At 36.5% G+C, this 16,663-nt stretch overlaps 1 protein-coding gene across 1 annotated transcript; it reads right to left on the reverse strand.

The window, feature by feature from the left end:
• Positions 1-1,724: 1,724 nt before the first annotated feature.
• On the reverse strand, positions 1,725-16,635 carry LOC139131352 (uncharacterized). The gene is made up of 17 exons (XM_070697365.1): positions 16,412-16,635; positions 16,011-16,111; positions 14,298-14,499; positions 13,305-13,393; positions 12,624-12,723; positions 11,756-11,877; positions 11,043-11,239; positions 10,430-10,494; positions 9,919-10,025; positions 8,943-9,000; positions 8,196-8,343; positions 6,679-6,718; positions 6,156-6,207; positions 5,212-5,398; positions 4,375-4,501; positions 2,762-2,852; positions 1,725-2,534 (listed from the first exon to the last, which is right to left on the reverse strand). Exons 3-17 carry the CDS (start codon positions 14,304-14,306, stop codon positions 2,442-2,444), a joined length of 1,485 nt encoding a protein of 494 aa, XP_070553466.1. The 5' UTR covers positions 14,307-14,499; positions 16,011-16,111; positions 16,412-16,635; the 3' UTR covers positions 1,725-2,441.
• Between the last annotated feature and the right edge of the window lie 28 nt (positions 16,636-16,663).

The raw sequence follows: 16,663 nt of genomic DNA on the forward strand, positions 1-16,663 counted from the left end.
TGTCAAGCAATGCGCACGAGTAATAAAAAATTTGCATGTATATTGGAGGGATGAAGGGCCCAATCCCTGGAGTTTTTACATTTTCACCCTTTAAGGCAGGGCTCGAAATTAACTTTTTACCCCTGGTAGTCCCAGTGGGCTACCATTTTCTGAAGTTGGTAGCCCAGCGACAAGGTCTGGTAGCCCATGCATGAATGAAGAGGTTTTTTTTGTAAAGAATTTTTATTTTATATCTATTATTATTATTATTTATTTCTTAAAAAGCGCACTACACTTCGTCTCAGTTCTCTTTACTCAAACAATGAAAAGAATGAAAATAAAAGAAAATCAAAACATATCATTAAACACAGTAATATTCCTTAAAAGATCAGTTTTCAACTGGCGCTTAAAGGATTGGACCGAACAGTTTAAAATAGCATTAGTAAACGCTTGTTCATTCCATAATATTGGAGCAGCAACTGAAAAAGCACGGAAACCATAGTTTACAGTAGTGTTCTTCGTATCGCGCCGAATTAACAATAAGTTATCAGAGGAACGGAGAACACGTCGTTGAACCTGAATATCTATCAGTGATTTCAAATACTCTGGACATTTACCGGTTAGGATTTTGAAAGTGGAGGAGAAGAATTTAAACTTGAATCTTTCTTTTACCGGTAACCAATGCAAATCCATTAAAACAGGCGTGATGTGTTCACATTTCCGTGTACGACTAATTAAGCGTGCAGCAGCATTTTGAACAGACTGCAATTTTTCAAGTTGGTATTTTTGAATCCCATACAGGAGACTATTACAATAGTCAAGTCGCGATGTCACAAAAGCATCTAGACAATGAACGATTTATTTTTCATGATTCTATCCAGTGAGTGAATTTTCTAGTCATTTGACATCAATACCTGCTGATCATGGCCTTAGGAGAACGGTATAGCATGTGTAGTGGACGACGGTGACGCCTCAAAGTTTGACGACCTATTCACACATACGCAGAGCTTTGATGTTCGCAATGACAACGACTTTTCACTCACACGTGTAAACATAACATGGCTAAAAATAGATTGGCTATGAATTTCAGGATGACAACTTGGTACAGTCATGTTCCTAATACTTTCGTGGCAATTTTGACTATATTTCCCCCGGAAAGCTAAATGTGTGGATGGCCCGACAGCTTTTTCTTTGCAGTTTGAATAATTTTGTGTCCAATTGTGATTGATAAATTGTGACTAAATAAATATGAAAATGAATTTTCATTGGCCATCATTTCTCGAGCCTTTATCCAAGTACATCAGTTCAGATATAAATGATATTTTATTGAAAGTTTGTCGCAACAAATTCGACATGTCCTTTCTGTGTCCAGCTGGGTTGACTGTATGATCGTCGGTATAGCATGTGTAGTGGCGTCAGCGATCAACATCATGTCGCCCACTAAGTAATTTCCTGTCCCAGGCTTTGGTAGTCCGTGTGGGCTACCATTTCATGACTTTGGTAAGCCCCAGGAAAAGTTGGTAGTCTGTGGACACGGGACTACCGCTAATTTTCGAGCCCTGTATAGGGATTTTCCACCTTAAAACAATCATTGAATCACATATGGTGACAACAGATTAGCCTTTAGAATACATACACTAATCCTATTACTGTAACAGTTCTTATTTGTATGTATGTTTCTTACAGGCGTTCTTGCTGTTCTCATTTGTCAGTCACTGCAAAAAATATACAATTTTAGACAATACTTTGTTTCAAAATTTTACTTTTATTTTTTTTTTTCATGACTTCTGATCATTTTTACATGTGTAGCACACCGGAAGTTCTGGAGACATGGCTTTTTACAAACTTTTTACAGACTTTGTTGTAATAACATCAAATGATAGTATAAATCAAAAAGAACAGCAGAGCAATGGAAACTGACATCATCTTGCGGCAGAAAGCATATGCCATCTGAACTGCAACTTTGATAAAATTTGTCCAAAGAAACCAAACAGGCTAAAATTAAAAGGCACTGGCTCTGTCGCATCACCTGACAATGTATCTTTTGTAGGAATTGCATTGATAAATGAAAAGATGATAAAAATTTCCAGGGCTGGGGTATTTTCAAGCAGTCATGTAGAGGTAAATGCATTCCGTATATAATTTCCCAAAACACTCCTTTGGTGTAACAGCGGGAACTGTGATGCAGGAAACCTTTACTCTTTGTACGAGGATACAAATTTAGAAAAAAACATCATTTTGTACTCCTTGAAGTTTGAGGGACATTGCCTGCCCCTTGCAAATGCATGTATATTACAACACAATCACATCTCTATCCCTGAAATGATCCGCCTTATTCATTTTTTTAAAAACATAAACCACTCTTTATTGTTTGAAGAATTGTAACTTTGGTTTTGGAATTGAACACCCTGCTTTGGTATAAAGCTACTGTATTTGTACAGTACACATGAAATCATGTAGATCTAGGGTCCTGAACTTTCTTTCTTTGCCAATGTTGGCAAGTCTGGAACATTTTCAATCTTGAAATCAAGAAACATCTGTCCATAAGCCTTCCCCTGAGAAAAGATGAGAGAATAAAAATGCATGTAGGATGTAAAATTATTGTTACGTTTCTTTTGTTTTTATGGTAATCCAACTGAACTTGACAACAGATTCCCACACCATGTTGAGTTTCCACACTTTGCATCGATAACTGGCACATACATGTATTGAAGAATGTTGGACCTGGGATTATTTCCATGTGGAAAGTACCAGCACATGAATATGGAATTTGTATTCTAACCTGTGCATCACATCTCAGAGAAGCTATTCCACCGCCTCCCAATGCGTTATCCAGCACAAAGTTGAAACCATACACTCCTGGAAGCTCGTATCTGTGAGGGAATACAAAAAAAGGATAATTGCAACGTTTAAAAGTGACTACTGTAAGTGTAATGACTGTGTATAGGACGTCCAAGTCAGGGTTAATAGACATATGACCTGTATACTTGAGCAATAATGTACCCCCCTCCAAGCCCATAATGGACTCAAGCAAACTTCGCTTTCCATAATGTATGCAGTGAAGGAGTACATTATGGAGTGCAAAGTGTGCTTGGGTCCATTATGGGCTGAGAAGGGGTACATTATTGCAATTATTTTATAGTTTTGGCGATGCCAGTCAATTTGTAGATGAAGAAAACATCTGGGGCCACAATTCTGGATAATCGGATATATTATCAGTAATAATCTAGGGGGATGACGTCGCAAAATTCACTTGTATTGACAAAGCTATAATATGTAATACCAGGTTACTTGCAGTTATTACTAGTACTTGCATATATTTTCTACTAAAGAATAATCATTGTTGAATTCAGTACACTGTGTCTGTTTCTACCTCTTTTTCCATGATGTCACAAATCAGAAATGCAAGAGTTTACCTTGGAAACTTACATGCGGGTACTTTATAATCTATTTAGGTTGATGTACTTTAGTGACTCCTCTGAAGTGTTTATCAGTTTCAAATGTTTTCACACAGTAACATTATTCAAGCAAGTCAAGCCATTCTATTCAAACTGGCAATGTTATAAAGTGAACTTTGTTGTTGCTTGGAATTGCTTTTTATCACCATAATGCTGCTACAAGAAAGGCAAAATAATAACAGCGTTGATGGCCTTAATGCAAATACCTGCATTGGTACTGTTAACCTTTTCACCCCCACTTTTCTTTGTAAAGGTCCAACTTTACCATTGAAAACAACAGAAGTGGATCAAACCATGGTGGTAGAGGAGTTAAACTAGGTATGTCCAATGCATTATGAGTGTACATAATGTTATAGAAAGAATGGGCGATGCGCTGACCATTAACGTTTATTTATGGGCAAGGGTGAGAGGAAAGCCAAAAATTAATGGGCGAGGCTTGCCGAGCCAGTTAATTTGGCTTTCCTCAAGCCTGCGCCCATAAATAAACGTTAATGGTCAGAGCGGAGTCTGTTATTTCCATTATATTATCAGCGAACCCAAGAAAACCGTCAAAATTTGCGAAACTTTCTGGAACGAACAACAACTGGACCCCAGAAACTGAGCAATACGCGACGCACTGTCACGCGCGCTGTAAAAAATTGGCAAATCCGGAGATGTTTTCAGAAAAAAGTATCTCAACTTGACCTACAAGTGCTCCATTTTATTTTGTGATTGATTATGATTTACCTTTGAGCTGTAAAGTTACGATACTTTGAGTTGTTAATCATATGATTCATATTCACGGGCATGTAAAAAAACCATTACTGTGTATTTGTGGTCAGTCATGTGGTTCAGCTCGACCAATCAGAATGTGATGAGCCGGGCATGGTAATATAATGAGAGATGGATACATGTATTTGTAGAGTAACTTTACAGCCCCAACTTAGTATGTACCTACCTTGTGACACTCTTTGTCTCTCTACTGTCTGGTGCGTCGATCAGGTGATCAAAATACTGTTGAACGGCCTCTTCTGTTAGCGCCTGGCGGAGGTAAGGCACATAAAATGGATGGCGGGCTACAACACCTGTTGAGGACAATAGACAGACACAATGAATCATATTCTTCCAGCAAGTTCATGTAAATTTAATCTCCTGCCTGTGATCCATTCATATCTCAAACACGTACACTTTAAGATACTTTTGAACACTTCTAGATATTACAATACAATATAGTCCACCAACTTTTACAGCTGTTATATTTGCTTCAATAGGCTACTTGTATGTGTTTGTTCAAAATGACATGTTTGAATTTCAATTATTGTACCCAAATTAGTTTGGAACACTGGTGTGAAATATCCTCATATTACAGCCATTCATATGTGTTGTACATGCATTGTAAAGACTCTGTATATTGTTTGTTACATGTATATATAAATATACAGTATCACATATATGTAGATCAGCTGTCCGTGCAATTTATGTCATATTTTTACAGTCTAGTCTTGCCTCATATTCAAAGACTAAGGATATCAATGTAGGCACTCTGTATGCCCTCATTTCAAACCTTCCCTATTTCTGTTTTAATTCAGGTTCATATAAAATGTTACATACAGTTCACACTGTACCATAGTTACGAATATTCATATTCACAGAGTTTATGCTGTAAAGTCCCTTGGGTCTTGGGACGCATCGTGATCTCCCTCTACCCTGGCACTACACTGACTCCAAATCTACTATTTCCAGACACAGCCCCTGTATAGTGTCCAGCAATAGTCCAACAAAACCGATGTCTAACCTATATTGCATGTGTTTCCCTTGTCTCCACTCCTGGTGTATGCCAGGTCTCCCAGGCTGAAGGTATGGGTACCCGTTCCAAGCTGGGGTCCCTCTTCTGTCACTGACTCCTGGACTTCATCTTGTGTACTCTCTGGGACAACTGGACTTGTAATGGTTTCCTCATGTTCATCACAATGAACTTTAACCTTAACGGTAGCATGACAGCATGAAAAAAAACAAATTACAACTTGCATTTGTCTTTTTTTCCTGATGTCTAAGTAAAGTGATCCATGGGCAAGGCTTGGCCTTGCTTGTTTACTAGTTAAAAAAAAAATGACATATTTTGAAGTAACTATGAGCATGTTTTCTTCATTAAATTATATCTCATTAAATTGGCTTTTGAAAAATTGATACTGATCGTTTTCTTGGCAAACAAACCATTCTGCTAACATTGAAATTCTGCATTTCAAAATATAATACATTTTACAAATGTCAAAAAAATGATACATTTTGCAGAAATCTGTAGAATTCTAGGGGTAACAATGACAAAAAAAATACTACATAAAAAAGGTGCTGACATTACGATATATACAACTTTTCTATTCCATACCGACTTTTTGATGCCCATATCATGATGGTGCATGTACGGTGTGCTGCCATGATCACTAACACATTTATTGGTTGTACATAATATGAAGCGATATTTATTGTCACTTTAAGTACTGAAATATTCAAGTTCCCACATTGGTGAATGTCTTCTGGTATTGTACATGTACTTTGTTCAGAGCTAAGTATACACTTGATTTCTTGCACAGTGTTATGTATGACTGCAATGTGACATGCACAACAACTTGTATTGATGTTTCGTCCAAATAATCCAAAATTAAAGTTTGAAATTCACTATATTTTGCATTACTTGCCACAAGAAGACCAAAAGCATGTCATGAATCTACAATAATTTACCTGAAGTTTATCCTTAGGATACAAGAATGAGAACAGCTTCAACACAGGAGATCTGTTGACAAACACACAGTTAGCTTTTCATCGTACAATCAATTTTACAATACATGTATGTGGAGATATGTCTTTTGATCCCTCAACTCTAAAGGCTCTTTGTTTGTGAAGTCATATGTTTCTGGTTAACACAGGTTCCAGAAGTAATCAAGGCCGGACACTCTTTGAAAGCTGTATTTGATAAGTTTCAACAAAGCAATGCCCAATAATAAGAACAATTTCATGTGCAAGGGAGAGTTTACAAAGGTGCCAGAAGTTATACATTATTTTCTCAAACAAAATTTGAAACTCAAACCAACAAATATTATCAAACAACACAGAATGATACTACGATAAAGTCAGATGTCTTTCCAAAAGCAACGTTGCAAGCAATATGTACCGTTTCCCTGCATTGCAAACAACATTTTGCAAGATAAATAAGTACATTATTTTGTTTCAAGAGTATGAGTAATGAAATTTGTAATGTACTTACACTCTTGGCCTTCCACCAACCAGTGTCATAAATCCTGGAGCTGTGGATAGAAAGTAGAACAAGGGTGTCCATAGTGTGATTTCTGGTATACATTACGGGAGAGCTCCATTAACTTAGGAATACCCTTCTTCCCTACTTAGTTATCAGAGGATCAATTTCACAGACCTGACTTTCCTACAATGGCAGCAGCTGGATAAGATAAACGTAACAATGGAACATTAACACCTTGGGGTATTGAAAGTCTTCTGTTTGTCACCCGAGTTGGTCAGGCAAGGATCCAGGTTTCGGGTACCATGCAAGTTAATAGTCTTTCCGTAATGATAAATGCACAAGTTAAATGTTGATGTTAACAATAACAGCAGCTATTTCATATCATGGACAGACGTAAATGAAGTGTCCTCCACAGGTTGGAAAAACAGGTGGGTGATATTTACATAACAATACATAATTTGCATATCCTCTTGTTATGAAAATGTAGTTTTATACATGTTGTTAACATATGAATAGATTACTCCAAAAAACAGGGGGATGGCCCACCTCTAAAAATTCACTGTGGAGATTCCTGAAATGAAACATGTTTATGTGTGTAGCTGCACTGTTTGCTGTTTGAGACTCTCTCAGCTTCCATAAGACTGAATAACTGGTCCAACTCCGTACCTTGCATCATTAATTCATTGATTTTAGAGATACTCCTAAGTTTTTACATGAAAAGTTCATCCATAGACCCTCGAGAAATCGATCTTTACCGCAGTTGCCTGTCCTGTTTTTCTCGAGGGTCTATGGTTCATCTCTCATATAAATACAATGTTGAAATTTTTGTCATATAACCCATGTCATTAAGCCTCTCCTTCAAGGGGAAGTTACAGAACCGTTGGGGCACAATAGGGGGATTACTGATGATGCAGTCATTTGCATACACTGGACAGGAGTTTTTGAATTCTCACAACATCGCTTTGACCGTATGAGAAATTTGAATAATCATGATCGGCACTTATGTGACATATGCAAAGAGATATCAAATGGTCATACAGGGAACACATTTTGAAACATATACTTTCTCCGACAAAAATTGGAACATTTTTTTCAGTTTATTTTCAACTCAAGTTTAGTCGCTATACAGACTTCATATGCAAGAGACACTGAACGCCTGAAACATGGCAAAATTACAGGGTTCTGGGACCAAACATGGCACATCCAATCGGTAGCGTGGCTTTTTTGACATTTGCACAGATTTACGATAATCCGGCTTTTATAGGGGAAGTTCCTGTTTCAGTGAGCGTTAGAACAATGATTAAACAAAGATGCTAGATTTTTGTGCTGAGGAAAAGTAAAGACAGTAAAATGGTCAACTGGCAGCATACACACATATACCTGTAGCCACTAGGTACCATTCATAGAGTGGCTATTTCAAATACAATAATTAATTTTATCATCACAGAAATCTGAATTTATCACAATCATCAACTAAGTATATTATTCAAATTCCCCTTTAAATACAATATTGTAAGTTACCATACCCATTCCAGTTCCAGCCGGGGCAACTTCCCTGGACAAAATCTCCAGTGCTCTCTTATCAGAATGGTGAGCTGCCAGCCACAGCATAACCTCTCGTGGATTGTTGTCCATGTATGCATTGGGACCATACGTCTGTTCTGATCCTACCACCTGAAGGCAGAACACATAGCTTGATGTATGATCACAGTTCAGTTTGTGCTACATGCTTGCTAATGATGTCTTTGTGACATTTGGAACAACTCTACTGTACAATGGCCAATGAAGGCAAAGACTAATTTACGATATTATGGAAAAATTGTACCAAAATAAATTGTCTGTGATGTAGGTTGGTCACTTCCTGCTGGGAATAAAAGATTTGTGGTGACAGCTGACTCAAACTTTTAACCACCAGAATTTGGCAACATTCTAATGTTTTTAGCAGGATCAGCAAAAACATTTGGATGAAAAGGTAAAATATTATTTAGTGCAGACTTTGTGTTGTCTGTGTCTTACTAGTATGAGACACGCTCATTTTAGTCTTAAATTTTAGCCAATAAGTTAGATGACCATGGTCCAACTATGGGTCAAAATACACTTTTAGACTTATTCATGGAAAAAATCAAAGTTTTCGCAAAAAATGTTCATCCAGGCTTACCATGATGTCATTTACAGTGTGCTGCTTCAGAAACATTTGTGCCGGCTGCTTCAGAAACATAAAATTTTGAAAAATAGTGCACATATGTGGTACAATGCACCAAACAGTCCATTACCTGAATCAGTGTATCAGTGTAATCGGCAATTCCTAGCTGCTTGAACATGTTCTGTGTCCTACAGGTACAGAATGAGAATCGGGGGAAGATTATGTGGAAAAATGAAATTAGTATCAATTTTTTATGTGTAGCTCTGTAATGAAAAAGGTACTTACATAGCAAATATAGGTACAGTTTCTAGAGTTGTCGTGCTTGCGAATACTGAATGATGATATAGATATTTGAGACGCTGTGTATCTGGCTTCAGTTTTATGAAGAAAAGCTCAGATTTTTATTCTGAGCCTAAAAGGGCTGTTTCCATGAAATCTTACATGCCATGAATGTTGACAAGTCTTTATGTTTATTGTTTGTTATTTCAGTATATATATATATATATATATATATATATATATATATATATATATATAAAGTAACAAAATAAACTAAATAAATAAACAAATACATAAAATATGCTCCATCACATCATCATTTTGTTAGAGAGACTAAGAATGACAAACCACCCTATTCCTTTTGCTAAATACCAAGAAAAAAATTGTAGTGATTTTGTAGACTTTAAGACACAGAGCCAAACTACTTAAAAAATAAATAACCTGTAAATTCATGATGTACAACAGACAATGGATCATGTCAGACGAAAAATCCCATTGTCAGTTTTGATATGCATACAGGCTTGTAAGATAACAAGCACCTGATTTCCAGATTAGTTTTCAAAATGACTCCTTTGAAGCAGTTATACAGTAAAGATTACTAATACAGTAACATGCTTTTGAGATCTTACAGGTTTCTTAAAGTATCAAAATGCATGAGTGGTCTGTCTGATAATACTACAGCTGTTGCTGCTTTCTGTGCTTACATCACAACTTGTACAACACAACCATAATTTTCAGTTTGGTGTACCACAAGTACAACCAAATCTTTGTGAAGTGGATTACAGAGCACAGAACACTGAGAGGAATTGATTACTGCAGCACACTACCTTTTGAGTATGGCTTTAGCTGTTCTGTGAGCTTTCTCTGAAGCCCATGGACCACCTATTGGACAGACAGCGGTCACACGGTATCCATCTGCATAGGTGGCACTAACCTGTTGATTGTAAATGAAAGCACTGGAAGTCAGAATCAGGCACTTTGATCAGTGCAGATAGACTTGTTAATGATGGGCAATACTACTCATAATATCAAACTGGTATTGCATTGTATGCACGATATTAAGGTTCATACATGTACATAATTTTTCCCTTACTAAACTGACTGAGATTGTACCAGTGCCACAGTGACATGTGTTTCTCAGACATGAAACTCATAAATTGTTTCACTGAGTACCAATACACATAGTGTAGCAAATAGTCATTGACAAATGTATCAGTTTTCTTTTCGGAAAGCATGGTAGAAATAAGCCGCTATTTTTTGTCTTATTCCCATGTTTCAAACCATTTCTGAATGATGGTCATTGGATAATGCAATGGATACAAATCTGCAATTTTTTACCTTGTAATCATTGCTTGGAGCAGATCCCTTCACACCTTTCACTAGCACAGCTTCCTTTTCTCTACCTGTAAAAGTCACAGAAGAATGTTGCTCTTTTTTAATTAGCTGAAAGCATTTATGACTTGATGGAACTTTTGCCAGACAAATTCACCAGAAAACTGCACTGCATTTTCATTCTTTGTAGAGATAACTAATAAAGCCAAAAAGTGCCAGACAAAAAGGTGTAAAAACACATGAAAATAACCAATGACATTTGTACGTTTGAATCCTTCAAGTGCACCATTATAGTGGTTTGAATTGAACTGGTGGCAATACAGGAACGAGATATACTGTCGTACCCCCTCAAGACAATGTTAAAATTTTTGAAGAGTTGATTTCTTTGTTACTCGACTGATACTACTGCTTAACTGATAGTTACACTTGGTAAAGTTGGAAACTCCTCTATTCAGACAGTATGTCTTGTTCCTGTACTGTGACTGCTTCAATGCAAACCACTGTAATCTTCATTATCACATCTACACAACCAAGAAGTCATACAAATCCTACCCTTCCTAAAGTGCATGTCAAAATCACATTTAATGATAATTATACATGTATGCCAATATCCACACACCTTTTATTTCCTCAATCTGGACCTGGCTAAAATCACAGGTCACATCTGGTAACATGTATTTCCTTGGGTCACCTATCTCATACACCAGCTGCTCTGCTACAGTTCCAAATGTGACTAAACCGCCAGTTTTGGGCGGCTTTGTCAAAATGAAACTTCCATCTGAAGAGCATTCTACAATGGGAAAACCTATGTTGTCCCTGCAAACATTGGAGAAAAATATTTCCATGTACTGTACATTTAAAGAAAGTTTATATCAGAGAAAGAATATTTTAGAGCAAGTTTGAAAGTTAGGAAATGGCTGAATGTACTTGAAATATTTAAAATGCTGAACATGGTTTCACTGAGAAAGCTCATCCACAACTAAGATTGACTACTTGAAAATTTAACAGTAAATTAATTCCCTTCAGAAGTTTGACCTTTGACCTTTCACTTACAACCTGCTGAAAAAAATCATGAAATGAAAAGACAATGCTGAATAAGCTAAAAGTGATGGTTTATATTATTCTTCTATAAAATTGATCAAAAAATTTGAACCAAACTAACACAATCATTTAAAAAAAGATTTTATAATCCCTTTTGAGTGATGCGTTTCATCATACTGACAAACAGCAAAGTAATATATTACAAAATGAACAAATTTAGATGTATTTGTACAATGGGTAGTTTGATGAAATGGAAACGAAAGATTCTCTTCAAACATGTGTGTATCCTACCATCCTGGGACCATATGCCAGTCTGTGAAGATACCCCCTGTTGCCTGTGCTCCACATTCAACGAGATGGCCAGCGAGACTTCCAGCAGCCAAGCGATCATAATCCGATGTACTCCATCCAAACTGAGAAAAAAAGACACATCAAAGGGGATCAGTTCATGTGGCTCAGATGTGCGATCTTGTAAAAGTACACTCTAAAAACCCTTGAGCAGCAAGTACATGTAACAGAGTACCTTTGTTGAGAAATATTGCCTACTTTACAATCTCAAAGCAATTGTAAAGATCGAGCTCAAGGACATGACTGTATAAAAACCGATGATATTAATACAGAGTCCTTCCATGTGATATGCTCTTTCAAAAAGGATCAGTCAAACAAATCAACTTCACATGGAAAAAAAGATTACAGCACAGAACATGGAAAAAACACAGAACAATTTTTTCATACAAAAGTTTAGGTCTGTATCAAGATGTCATATAAAGGCGATGAATTAATCTGTATAAAATACTGGTACTAGATTAGTTGACTACATGTACTTGTAAAATGATTCCTTCTTAGCGATATACTACTATCATATCTTTCATTGATACTAATTGGCTAGGATTTGTCTTCTTGTTCGTGTCTTAATACTCAGTCAAAAAGTACATTCAAGAAAGTACAGGTAGAAGTTTATTTTATAGCCCAGTATTTTCCAAGTCATCCACAAATGCACTGTTCTGACAAACGCTTTTCTATCACAAATACATGTATGTTAGGAGTATAAAGGTTTCAAATTCTACTCCACCACACAAACTGGTCACAGAGAAAAATACATGATACAGCATCTAGATACAACCCACTCAACCCCTTTCCCAACAAAACAGCAACTTACTTCATGCAATAGAGGTCCTAACACCACGGCACTATCCACACATCTCCCAGTAACCACCACATCAGCACCAATACTCAACGCCCTGGCAATAGGGCCAGCCCTAATATCAATACAAAACAATAATTCCATGTTTCAGGGTCCTTCAGCTTCTCAAGTAAGGGATTGTCCAAAAGTTTTCAAGATTTTTTAAAAAGTAACGTTGTCAAGCAAGAATACTCCTATGTACATGTATGACATTATGACAAATATTTAAGCACTGGTCATATTGAAGATAGGTACGTTTCCTTTTCGAAGCTTTTTGATGCTATATACCTAAGTTGTCAGGGTAACTTCTAGCTTTGATTTGTCTTTGTTTGTTGCAGAATTCATTGACATGTGGTAGTTTTTCTTTTCAATATAAAGATATTTATTTGATTATTAGTACTCTCTTTGACTGAACACTTGATAAACTGATGTAAATGAGTTTATTGAATTAAACAATAGCCATATACTCTATGACAGAGAAAAGAGTGTCTTTTTCATCATGGCCACCACATCCTAGATGAGTTAATCAACCTTACTGAAAATATATATGCATTCAAGATAAATGTGCAGTAGTAGCAATACATCGTACATGTACTAGCATTGGTGGTGGTGATTGGTTGACCGAGGTAAGACTGGAAGTGTTCACTAAAAGCTTACCCAAGATATGCATTCATACTGTGCATTGCTTTGGGAAATGGTTGTCCAGATTTCATCTCTGTGATACCTTGTGATGCAAGTTCTCCTTTCTGTATTTGATATAGAAACATGAGTGCCAATGTTCCGAGGAAGGACACAGTGACGTTGTAGTTAAAACTCTAGGAAATAGCTTTTTCATTCTTTTTATATCTGACTTTCAACTGACAATCTCTTTTGCCAAAAAATTATTTGTAAATATGTTAGAATATGAGTAAACAGAAAAGTGTATATATGTAGTGTGTTTTTAATAACCACATACACTGTAGTTTGAATTTGACTTACGGTAGAATGCACCTCAGGAACTGATATTCATACTCTCAAACTTTTACAACTCTTATCTACCACAAGAGGAGGCTAATTTACAGCTAATAGGGTAAGAAAAAATTTTACTGTCTTAGTTTTTCGAAGGCCGAAAATTTTAGTTCTTCCCATAGAGTTGACGTAGGGAAGGCAGCCATTTTGAATTTCAAATAATGGTAAATGTACGGTAAGTTGTATCTCTAGTGACAAATTTTGCCGATAACGATGACCCCTGATTTTCATTGATTTAGTAGAGTATGGTTGAAAGTTTCATTGAGGACTGTTTGAGCAAGTGTTTAATATTTTCACTTTCGAGTCATTTACTACCTTAATACATAATCATGTGCCATGAGTGACGGTTATCAGCAATGTGTTGATGCATAAACATATGTGATCACTGAGTATACATTCTATTTATGTCTTTGCCTTTTGTAGCTGTAAGTATATGGTAGAGGCAAGTAAATTAGGACCATTCCCAAATTAAATATGTGTACATGTATTTCCTTCTGTAGATTCAATCATAAAATCATAAAAGCAATGCCGACCCTAGTGTTAAAATGTAACATGTAAATGCAAAAAGACCCCCCCCTAAAAAAAAAAATTAACTTCACATAATATTTCAAATGTGCAATGTACTCTTCAAACATATATTACCACAGGCATCAGATCATCACCAGTAACAACTGCAACCTTCAGATCCACATTGTGTTTCTTTGCTACTTCTTGCAAAGCTGCGGCGCAGCCATGTGGGTTTGACACCGCCGGCGTTACTGATCACTTTTATACCTTTCTGTTTGATATCTTTCATGAGTGGTGCCATGACAACTGAAACAAAGTCTGGTGTGTAACCAAATTTCTGAAAGGAATAATAAACAGACTAACTAGCACTGTCGACCAAAATATTGCATCTAACTATATCACTACCACTTGCTATTCGAAGGATCTCTAAATCAGAAGTTTGCATAAAAAAATATAAAAATGCTTGTTTTCATGAAATGTATAGGGAGACAGCCATTAGGCCTACTATAATTAAGCCAATGTTTAGAAGTACTTTCACTGATTCAGAAGTTTTCATAGCAAAAAGAAACTTCGAAAGTCTGCCTACATGTATTCCTACATACTCATTTGATTTCCTCTTGTTGATTTTGTAATGTTAAAGATGCACTGTATGCTCAAAACAAGAGAAAAAGGTTCCCATTTCTGAAATCCCACACTAGGCCTTACACTGGAATAAATTTTGTTCTCTGAATACTGCAGTGTTCTTTGAAAAACAGATGCTCAACTACATAGTTGACTGTCGACAGTCCCTTGTGTGTTTTCTGTCTCTTATTGGTGTAGTCTCTTGCACAATCGCAAGTGTAGCGCCAAAGGCGCGAGCTGGGCATTCCCAGTGTCAACGTATGCTTTTGCTTCTGTTCCCCCTACTGTCGTATGTGTGAGATACTACACCAATGAGAGACAGAAAAGACACAAGGAACTGTCGATAGTCTACTGTACATATAGGTCTTTGTTTGAACTGGTTGGTTTCTGTTCACCTATAACAGTAATATGGTTAAGGATTGCAAATAAACATCCTTGATTAATTATAAGGTGGTGTTGCACGAATCACAGCTTATTTTGCTCAAAATCACTTTTTTTGCAAAGATCCATTCAATTTTCATTAATTTGTTAACCCAAGATTAAAATATTTGTTGGGTTCACCTTTTAGCATGACAAACAGTCGTAAGTTTGATGAGAAAGAACTGTAACTTTATGCAAATTTATGCAAATCACCTGATTTCCTTACTTCTTTTTTTCTCCTAGTTTCAACATTTCAAAATATTTAACTTCACTCAGGCTGAGTCAAATTTTGTGAAGTTTTCACAGTATGTTTTTATATACAATAAAAAAGAGAATTTTATTTGGCAATGAAGTTCTCAAATTTTGAATAAGAGTCATTTCAATTTTGCTATCATGACTTAATTTAATCACTTTCTTCAACCCCTGCCATTTGAGAAATGAGAATAGATAATGCAAAACAAAATTGTCAGTTTTTTCTTCATATACTTCTCTTTCAAATGAAATATTAAATTTCATAAAGTGGTATCAACTTTTTGACTGAAATAACTTTTTATCATTAATTATTAATACCAAAATTTAGGTTTTATATTCCAAATGTGTATCCCCTTCTTCCTAGGAGTAAACTATTGCTACCATGCTGAACTTAAAATTCTCTGCATTTTGAAAATACAGTATTAGGTTTTCACTTCATCTTTGATAAGAAATATTGCTTTGAAAAAAGTGTGTTTGTTAAGTGAACACCGCCTTCATGCTACAAATGATATAAACATACTTTGAATACGGTCATTTCTTTAAAATTACTCTCACCGGCACTTTTTGCTTTGCTGCTGTTAACAATGACATGGTGATCTCTGATAAATAATCAAACACCAAGTAATCTATGTCGCCCTTGTGGACCAGTTGTGGTGCTGAAAATCAAAACAAGATCGAAAATACACAATTAAAATGTGCAAAGTATCTGAGCACCATTATGTGATCCAGTGCATCAATCAATGTTTCTCAGGTTTCTGCTGGGACGAGCAGCAGTGAAGTCCTGCCTGGCCGGGGGTGACTGTCACACGTTTCTCTCTGGCCAGCTGATCACTACGACTTCATATTCGTGCAGGGATCCTTGACCCATCTGAACTTGGCAGGGTTATCTGCCCAAATAATGAGCTTCAACCAATACCTGTATAATTGTATCCTGTCACATTATTGAAAGAACTCACCTGCACACGCTGTGTCTCCCCAAAACCCCGAAGCACATCCAATTCTCACGGCTTTCTCGTCCGTCGCTCCCCCGCTCTGGCGACGGACTGAAGCTTGAGCAAGCAAGGACCAACTTTGCCTCCATTTTCTAAAGGAGGAATATGGTTCCTTCACGCAATTTCTTGAACCACTTTTGAGTGCTGAAATGCAGACGACTGCTGCCATCTTGTGGTCAAAGGTCGAAGTTTGTAGCTAGTGTTGTGGTTGTTTTC

Source organism: Ptychodera flava, chromosome 4 (assembly GCF_041260155.1).
Source record: "Ptychodera flava strain L36383 chromosome 4, AS_Pfla_20210202, whole genome shotgun sequence".
Taxonomy (NCBI): Eukaryota; Metazoa; Hemichordata; class Enteropneusta; family Ptychoderidae; genus Ptychodera; species Ptychodera flava.

Coding starts and splice junctions, on each gene's coding strand:
- LOC139131352 (XM_070697365.1), bottom strand. Junction 10,495..11,042: donor CCAGATTGAGGAAATAAAAG/GTGTGTGGATAT, acceptor TGACTTTTACAG/GTAGAGAAAAGGAAGCTGTG. Junction 6,719..8,195: donor CCCGGCTGGAACTGGAATGG/GTATGGTAACTT, acceptor TTCTATCCACAG/CTCCAGGATTTATGACACTG.